Source organism: Cavia porcellus, unplaced genomic scaffold (assembly GCF_034190915.1).
Source record: "Cavia porcellus strain 051 isolate PalLab524CR breed Dunkin Hartley unplaced genomic scaffold, mCavPor4.1 scaffold_27, whole genome shotgun sequence".
Lineage (NCBI taxonomy): Eukaryota > Metazoa > Chordata > Mammalia > Rodentia > Caviidae > Cavia > Cavia porcellus.
Genome location: NW_026947510.1, coordinates 8,308,191 through 8,318,207, shown reverse-complemented (window position 1 = coordinate 8,318,207; position 10,017 = coordinate 8,308,191). Strand labels below are relative to the sequence as shown.

At 49.0% G+C, this 10,017-nt stretch overlaps 1 protein-coding gene across 1 annotated transcript; it reads left to right on the top strand.

The window, feature by feature from the left end:
* Positions 1–811: 811 nt before the first annotated feature.
* Positions 812–5,273, top strand: LOC134473442 (uncharacterized). Its single transcript, XM_063237584.1, is given in 5 exon segments — positions 812–1,308; positions 1,420–3,848; positions 3,951–4,708; positions 4,880–5,095; positions 5,193–5,273. Coding segments are annotated over 5 exon segments (3,849 nt in total). The 5' UTR covers positions 812–943.
* The last annotated feature ends 4,744 nt before the right edge of the window (positions 5,274–10,017 follow it).

Genomic DNA, 10,017 nt, shown 5'->3' with positions numbered 1-10,017 from the left:
AAAAAAAAAAGAAAGAATACACCTGCAAGGTTGTTCTGTCTCAACGAGATAAGTAAGACAAGTAACTGTTCTGTTCTGGGCACATAGTGACTGGGCTAGTACCCCCAGTCTCCATGGTTACTCAACCCCAAACCCCTCCAATCAATTTCTGCCAAATCCTATGCTACTCAAAATTAACCAATGCAATCTGCTTCTGTAAACTTGCTTGCCTCCCGCTTGCGCCCTTAAAAACCCTACACAATTCCCACTCGGGGCCCTCCGCACTTGTTTGCCTGGGGGACCCCATGCGCATGGAAATAAACTTTTTACTCCTCACTACGAGCTGAGTCCTTGGGGTCTTCTTCCCTGCGACGCTGGTTCTTACATATGGAGGCCCCAGCGAGATAGTACGTCTCACGGGAGACGACCTCAACGGCTCCGCCTTACACCGCGGGTGAGTACGACCGGTCACTTTTGTTTACTTTCATTTTGAGATCGATCTACCAGTACTTTACGCCCCGAGCCGAGCGGCTCCAATCTAGGGGCAATTTCTGTTATCTGTTCTCTGGTGACCGGGGGACGCCCCACACGGTTTTCCGTGGCTCACCGTCTGCGATAGGGTTTTCCTATCGATCTGGGGAATTTCATTCCCAATCTGTCGTCCGTCCGAGCCAATCTGGAGGCACCCACGGGGGTGGCTCATCTGGGGAATTTCATTCCCAATCTGTGGTCCGTCCGGGCCAATCTGGAGGCACCCACCGGGGTGGCTCGTCTGGGGAATTTCATTCCCAATCTGTGCTCCGTCCGGACCAATCTGGAGGCACCTCCTAAGGTGACTCGTTTGGTGTGAGACTAATGCGTGAGAGTGAGGTGGCCGGCCTGTTCGTCTTGTGTGTTGCAGGTGTTGTGTTCGGATATTTGTTGTATTGCGCTTGCGTTAACCACCCTGTGACTTTAGAACGCCATGGGACAATCGACCTCATCCCCATTGTCCCTCACCCTTGACCATTGGTCGGAGGTTCGGAAGAGGGCTCACAATCTCTCCTTACAGGTCAAGAAAAGTAAATGGCAGACTTTCTGCTCGTCTGAGTGGCCCACATTCTCCGTGGGTTGGCCACCGGAGGGGACCTTCCACCTTCCCCTCATCCTAGCAGTTAAGAGCATCATCTTCTGCCCCGGACAAGAGGGCCACCCTGACCAGGTTGCCTACATCTTGGTATGGCAGGACCTCAGGGAGGAACCCCCACTATGGGTGAAACCCTTTCTTCCTCCTCCCGACTCCTCTATACCTAAACTCCTAGCTCTAAAAAGGGCTCCCACCCCGGTCCTGCCTGATTCTCAGCCCGATCTCCCTCTGCTCGACTATGACTGACCTCCTCCTTCTCAGGCTCAACCTCCCCCACACCCACTTTCTCCCCTAGCCTCTTCGTCCAGATCGAGCGCTACTCCCCCTTTGGCACCCTCTTCTCCTGAATCAAACTCCTCCTCTCCCCCGGCACCCACGCCTTCTCTATACCCCACGCTCCCGCCGGTGGCTGGTCCTGGGTCCACTCCCCTGGGACTCGCAGGCCCAGCCCAAAACACTCGTAGCAAACAACGACCGGAGGACCCAGTGGTCACTCTCCCCCTCCGTCCCTATGGGCCCACTATCGGTGACGGGACGGACGAGGGAGTAATGCCGGCCCTCCAGTATTGGCCATTTTCAACCTCAGATTTGTATAACTGGAAAAATAATAACCCTCCTTTCTCTGATGACCCCTCCAAGTTAACAGGCTTAATGGATTCGATCATGTTCTCCCACCAACCCACATGGGATGACTGCCAGCAACTTCTGGGAGTCCTGTTCACCACCGAGGACAGAGACCGCATCCTTCTTGAAGCCTGAAAAGCCGTTCCCGGAGATAACGGCAGACCCACCCAGAGACCTGACCTGATCGACGATTTCTTCCCCTTAAAGCGCCCCGACTGGGACCCCAACTCTCATAACGGTAGGCAGCATCTTTCTATCTATCACCAGACTCTAATGGCAGGTCTCCGGGCGGCCGGAACGCACCCCAATAATTTGGCCAAGGTAAGAAAAGTAATTCAAGGGCCCAGTGAGACTCCCTCCGTTTTTCTAGAACGCCTGATGGAGGCTTACTGATGGTACACGCCTTTTAACCCAGAAGAGGAAGGCCGACAGGGCTCAATAGCCATGGCCTTCATAGGGCAATCGGCTCCTGATATAAGGCGTAAGCTCCAAAGGCTAGATGGTCTGCAAGACCTAACTCTGAGGGATCTTGTTAAGAAAGCTGAAAAGGTCTACTATAAACGGGAGACAGAGGATGAAAAGGAGTTAGCTACGGACAAAAGATGAAACAAGGAATTGGCTAAAGTGTTGGCTACAGTTATTCAGGGTAAGCCTGAGACAGGAAAGGGAAAGCCCAATCGCCCCCCATTAGACCCCGACTAATGTGCATATTGCAAAGAAAAAGGACACCTAATCAAAGACTGTGAAAAACTAAAAAGGAGGCGAGCCAAAGAGGAACGAGAAAAGCAGTCCTCACAGTGACAGCGAGCCCCCATGCTCGCCTTAGATGATGAGGACTAGGGACTTCGGGGCTCGGTCCCCCTCCCCGAGCTCAGGGTAATGTTTAAGGTGGAGGGGACTCCCGTGGAATTCGAGGTCGACACGGGAGCTGTTTACTCGGCCCTTCAGGCCCCCTTAGGGGCCCTTTCAACCAAGAAATCGCTAGTTCAAGGGGCTAACGGGAGCAAATATCGCTCATGGACCACCGAGCGCACAGTTGACCTAGGCAAGGGAAAAGTAAAACACTCCTTCCTGGTTATTCCTGAATGCCCTGCTCCCCTTCTGGGATGAGACTTATTAACCAAACTAGGGGCGAAAATCTCCTTTGAGCCCCAAGGACCTCAGGTGACATTCCACAACCCAAAGGTTGGGCAACTCATGGTTACAGTGTTATCTCTAAAATTAGAGGATGAATACAGGCTCTATGACCACCAAGACCCTCAGCCCATCTCCCCTGCCTGGTTAACTGATTTTAAAGACTCCTGGGCTGAGACAGCTGGACTCGGGCTGGCAAGCCAGCAACCGCCTGTAGTGGTCACTCTAAAAGCCACCGCCTCTCCTATTCGAGTTAAACAATATCCCATTAATAGAGAGGCCCACCTGGGGATCAAGGTACACATACAGAGACTTTTAGACCAAGGGGTATTGACCCCTTGCCGGTCTGCATGGAATACCCCGTTGCTCCCTGTCAAAAAGCCTGGGACAAATGACTACAGACCAGTACAGGACTTGAGGGAGGTCAACAGCAGGGTGGAAGACATTCACCCCACCGTACCCAATCCTTATAATCTCCTCAGTGGCTTAAATCCATCAAAGACTTGGTATACGGTCCTGGATTTAAAAGATGCCTTTTTCTGTTTGCCTTTGCATAAAGATAGCCAACCCCTGTTTGCATTTGAATGGACGGACCCCGAAACTGGGTCCACCGGACAATTGACCTGGACGCGCCTCCCACAGGGCTTCAAAAATAGCCCAACCATCTTTGATGAGGCTCTAGACAAGGACTTAGCCCCCTTCCGGGCTCAACACCCGAACCTCACCCTCCTCCAATATGTAGATGACTTGCTGCTGGCCGCGGACTCTGAGGGCGATTGCACCAACGGAACCCAAGACCTTTTATGTGAGTTGGCTATCTTGGGATATAGGGCATCGGCAAAAAAGGCCCAAATCTGCAGACAAGAGGTAATCTTCCTGGGCTACTCCTTGAAAGGGGGAAAAAGATGGCTTACTGAAGCTAGAAAACAGACTGTGGTCCAGATTCCCCCTCCAAAGAACCAAAAACAGCTACAGGAGTTTCTGGGTACTGCAGGGTTTTGCCGGCTGTGGATCCTGGGGTTCGCAACCCTGGAGGCTCCCCTGTACCCACTACTCAAGGGGGGATCTCCCTTTGCTTGAAAAAAAGACCACCAACATGCCTTTGATGCCATCAAGCGGGCCCTCCTATCCACTCCGGCCTTGGCCCTCCCCAACATAGACAAACCTTTTACTCTCTTCATTGAAGAGAGAAAAGAAATAGAGAGGGGAGTATTGACCCAGGCCTTCGGACCATGGAGGCGACCGGTGGCTTACCTCTCAAAGAGACTAGACCCTGTGGTGAATGGATGGCCGCCTTGTTTAAAGGCGATCGCAGCAGTGGCCTTGCTCATTAAAGATGCTGATAAATTAACTTTGGGACAAAGAATAACAATCATTGCCCCGCATACACTAGAAAGTATCATCCACCAACCTCCGGATAGATGGCTCTCAAATGCCAGAATTACTCATTATCAGAGTCTCTTACTCAATAAAGACAAAATAACTTTCAGACCTCCAGTGACTCTCAACCCAGTGACCCTGCTGCCGGAGAAAACCTCAGAACCCATCTTCCATACCTGCCAGGACATCTTGGCAGGAGAGGCCGGAGTATGGCCGGACTTACTGGATTGCCCCCTGTCCGATGTGGAGGTGACTTACTTCACCGATGGGAGTAGCTTCTTGATTCAAGGTAAGCGGTATGCGGGGGCGGCTGTGACTGATCATTCCAATATTATCTGGGCAGCCAAGCTACAGGATGGAACCTTGGCTCAAAAGGCCGAACTGATCGCTCTGACTAAGGCTCTAGAGCTCGCCGCAGGAAAGCGAACAAACATTTACACAGATAGCCGATATGCTTTTGCAACGGCCCACATCCACGGGGCCATATACCGCCAGCAGGGACTTGTAACTTTTGCGGGCAAAGAAATAAAACACAAACAAGAAATTCTTCAACTGCTAGCCGCAGTCATGTTACCCCAGAAGGTGGCGATAGTACACTGTAACAGCCACCAAAAAGGGACTGATCCCGTTACAAAGGGAAATAACCTGGCCGATCAGGCAGCAAGATCTGCGGCCATGAAAAACTCACAGATGTTGGTGACTGATGTCAAAAATCCTCCTCCGGAGGAAGCCCAAAATAACCCAGCCTTTGAGGCGTCAGACCTGACTGCTTACATTCAACAGGCCCACCGGCTCACCCATCTAGGGGTTAAGAAACTATGTCTACTGGCTCAACGCCAAGATTTCCCGGGGGTATCTCCCACTGCCATACGTCAGGTTGCCACACGGGTTGTGACTAATTGCAAGGCTTGTCAATTAACCAATGCCTATCCCACCAAGCTGGCTCCAGGCAAAAGGCTACGCGGTGCCAGGCCTGGACAACACTGGGAGGTGGACTTTACAGAAGTTAAACCTGCCCGATATGGACTAAAATATCTGTTAGTTTTTGTGGACACCTTTTCTGGATGGACTGAGGCCTTTCCTACCAAAAAGGAAACTGCTGCCATGGTCACAAAGAAGTTGATGAAAAAAATTTTTCCCCGGTTCGGATTGCCAAAGGTAATAGGGTCTGATAATGGGCCGGCGTTTGTGGCTAAGGTAAGTCAGGGACTGGCCAACATATTGGGGATTGATTGGAAGTTACATTGTGCTTATAGACCCCAAAGTTCAGGACAGGTAGAAAGGATAAATAAAACTATTAAGGAGACCCTCACTAAATTAGCTCATGAGACTGGCTTAAAAGATTGGATGATGCTCCTGCCTTATGCCCTTTTTCGTGCACGAAACACCCCGTCTGCCAAACCCCCTAACCTCACCCCCTTCAAGATCCTCTTTGGCACTCCACTCCCAATTCGAGATCTCACTCCCTTAACTGAACATACTACCTTGTTACCAACCTCTTTGTCTGACAGGCTCATTGCCCTCGACAGCCTGCAGAGGGACTTGTGGATGCAACTAGCCTCAGCCTACGCCCCCAGCGAGTCTCCTATACCACATCCGTACCAGGTGGGAGACTTCGTGCTCGTCCGGCGCCACCAACAAGAGACTCTACAGCCTCGCTGGAAAGGACCATACCAGGTCCTACTGACTACTCCTACGGCGGTAAAGATTGACGGGATCGCCTCTTGGATCCACGCGTCGCATCTAAAGCCTGCCTCAGCACCAGAGGACGACTCCTGGGAACTCAAACGGTCTGATCACCCCCTAAAGCTTAAACTGAGCCGAAAGACTCCCTAACGCTGTTTCTGTACCCTTCTGTTGTGCGTCCTTACGAGATGACCCAACCAAAACCCCAGGCTGTAACCCCCTGGGCCCTAATGGGATTACTCATGTTAGTTACCCCCGTGATGGCAAACCCCCACCGTCCTTGGGTCTGGTCATTGATTAGGTGGGATAACCAAAAGAGGTCGACAGATGGATAGGGTCAGGCCATCCAACCTTCAGTTTTTATTCATGTGATCTTGCTCCTCTTGATCCCAATGCAGATCTCCCCCTGGGAATATATCTGTGTCCCGCGTCTGTGGAAGAGAGAAGTTACTGTAATTCCCCAGGTGAATACTACTGTGCCTACTGGGGATGTGAGACAGTGGCCACAGCATGGACTCTCTCAATAAAAGATCGACACCTTAGCTTGTCAGGAACAGGGAGTGGCCAACACAAGGACCCTTTGCCACTGTCAAAAAGGAGCCTTCACTCTTTTGACGGGGGACCAGGCAATTGCCAACATTTACAACTCAAAGTCCTCACCCCTGAGGACCAATCTTGGACAACAGGAAAAACTTGGGGATTTAGATACTATATGAGTGGACCTGACATAGGGGGGTTTTTCCTTATTAAAAAGGAGTTAAAGACAAAACCATTACCGCCAACACCAGCCCCAACAATTGCTAAAGGGCTCTCATCCCCTATGCCCGTGACTACCCAAAGCCAAGGGCCCACGACCTCACCTCTCACCCTTTCCGGGTATTCAACTAACCCTCCTGATTTGGGGCTCATCCCTCCAACTGTGAGCTCCCTCCTTAGTCTCATACACGGGGCTTATAGAGCCCTCAATCTTACCCATCCGGACCTCGCCCGATCCTGTTGGCTATGTCTAAGTCCTAACCCTCCATACTATGAAGGGACTGCTCTAAATGACTCTTATACATTAACCCCCAACCCGACCAATGCGAGTGGAATCAAGTATACCACACTCTCCCCCTTCCGGGCCTCGCCAGTCAAGGGACCTGTATAGGAACAGTTGATAACTGGCCGACAGACCTACGCCATCACTGCCTCATACACGTCAACTCCTTTCCCAAAAATCAGTATCTCCTTCCTCCCCCTTGGGCATTCTGGTTATGTACCACTGGACTCACCCCTTGTGTCTCCACAAATGTTCTCCTTGCAGACAATAGCTCCTGTATCCTCATAGACCTCATGCCTCGTATTAAGTAACTCCCACCCAACATGCTCCTCCTCATGAGGGGCCGAAGTAAACGAGAACCGGTTTCCCTGACCCTGGCGGTATTATTGGGGATAGGAGTAGCGAGAGGCATAGGGACTGGTACAGCAGCCCTCATTACTGGACACCAGTCCCGCCAACAGCTCCTCGCAGTTGTTAACCAAGATTTAAAGGCCCTCGAGGGATCTATAACTGCACTAGAACAATCCCTTACGTCACTATCTAAAGTAGTGTTACAAAACCGGAGGGGCCTAGATTTACTGTTTTTAAAAGAGGGGGGTCTCTGCGCCACACTTAGAGAAGAATGCTGTTTTTACACCGACCATACTGAAATTGTGAGGGATGCAATGGAAAAGCTGAGAGACAAAATCAAATCCCAAGAGCCCTCTCTAAGTGAGACCAAAGTGTTCTCCTTCTGGGAGTCAATTCTGCCCTATATTCTCCCTTTACTGGGACCACTGGCCGGGTTCATTATAGTTATGGCTATAGCCCCTTGCCTCATTAATCGAGTAACTCAATTTGTGAGGACCCAGATTTCTCAAGTAAAAGTTATGGTGCTACGTCAACAGTATGACCCCCTGCCCATGCAAGGCCTTTAGGATTAAAGGCCATTTACAAGAAGAAGGGGGGAATGAAAGGGTTAACTCCCTAACTCCCCAGAGCGGGGAATGAAAGGGTTAACTCCCTAACTCCCCAGAGCGGGGAATGAAAGGGTTAACTCCCTAAATCCCCAGAGCTATCAGAGCAGAGCAGAAAAAAATGCCTAACTCCCCAGAGCTATCAGAGCAGAGAAAAAAAAAAAAGAAAGAATACACCTGCAAGGTTGTTCTGTCTCAACGAGATAAGTAAGACAAGTAACTGTTCTGTTCTGGGCACATAGTGACTGGGCTAGTACCCCCAGTCTCCATGGTTACTCAACCCCAAACCCCTCCAATCAATTTCTGCCAAATCCTATGCTGCTCAAAATTAACCAATGCAATCTGCTTCTGTAAACTTGCTTGCCTCCCGCTTGCGCCCTTAAAAACCCTACACAATTCCCCCTCGGGGCCCTCCGCATTTGTTTGCCTGGGGGACCCCATGCGCATGGAAATAAACTTTTTACTCCTCACTACGAGCTGAGTCCTTGGGGTCTTCTTCCCTGCGACGCTGGTTCTTGCATTCTCTTTAAAATAAAAAATTTTAAAAAATAAAATTATTGCTTTTTTACCTTTCTTGTTAACCAAAGTTGTTTGCCCTCTAAGATTTTAATTTCCTACAATGCTACTAAGCCTGTTGTGCTTCACTGTATATTTACCATACAGTTTGTGTGTTCTACATGGCAGTTTATTTAATACTGTCCAGCTAGGTGTTAATGAGGAATAGTGTTATAATACACTGTTTGGTTATGTATGTGGCAGATGAACTGACTTGGAGGTGGAGTCATATTTGGTAAGAAACTAAATTTTAGCCTGGAGGTATATTTTAATCTGATGCAATCTTTAACATGAACATAAAGAAATGAAGACTAGAGAGCAGTTTGGAATTAAGAAAAAGGAAACTAGTGGAAGGGAATTAAGAGAAAGTCTGATTGGGATTTGCTGTTTGATGTTTTTTCCAGCATAGAACAATAAATATAAAGGTTTTTTACACTACCCAACCCTGCAAGTAGGGTCAGAAAAACATTCTGTATGTGATACAGTCATTTGTACACCTTTTACTCAAAAACAGGCTCTGCGGTGGGTGTAGCTTAGCACCACAAGGCCTTCCTGGCAAGCACAAGGTCCTGAGTTTGATTGCGGGGATCCCCTCCCAAAACAAAACAAAACAAAACAAAACAAGTCAAAACTAGGCTCCTGGTTGCAGTGAACTACTTGTAGCATGATGGGTCTGCTCCTTAGCACCACAAAAAAACCAACCAACCCACAAACAAACAAACAAAACAGGCTGGGCAGGAATATCTGCTTATTCTATATTTAGTTTGGAAAATAAAAAATATAGTACTGTGCAATTTTTTTCTTTAGATACCCTGAAACCTATAGTAAGATCAGCACAGCCCTTCATTTTAGAATCAGCTTAATGAGGACCTCATGAAGTACACAGTGTGAGACATACTGTGACTAATAATATACTAATGTACTTCGCAGCCAGGCAACATGGCAGTGCATACATATAACCCCAGCACTTAGGAGTCTGTGGCAGGAGGATTGCCGTAAATCCAAGTCCAGCTTGGGCTATAAAGTGAGTTCAAGGCCAGTCTGAACTATGCAGGGAAACCTTCCCTTAGCCAAAAAATTAATAATAATAGTAGTATTCTTTGCCACTCTATAAAAAAGACATCAGACTTTACCGTTGGAGTAAAGCTTTTGTATTCGAGAGTGGAGCTGAACTTTTGTCCCTTCTTTTGCAGGAACTGTTTATGTAATCTATCCAGATGTCCAGTCGCTGACCAGTGAAACTTACTAAAGATGATAATGGCAGTAGTAGCTAACACTTACTTAGTGTGTTTTACACTCACTATTTCATGCACTCCCCACAGACTTCTACTCTCACCGATAAGGAAATTGGGGCTTAAAGAAATGAAGTGCGTAGCACACAGTAGGCAGTTAGTATTTTTCAAGTGATAAACGAGTGGTTTGTTGAATACCACATCCGTAGAAATCAGCAAAGTCAAAATGTGAACCTAGATCTTTCTGTCCTGGAGCATGTGTTCCTGACTGATGTCAGTGCCCCACACATAACCCTGGGAAGGGCT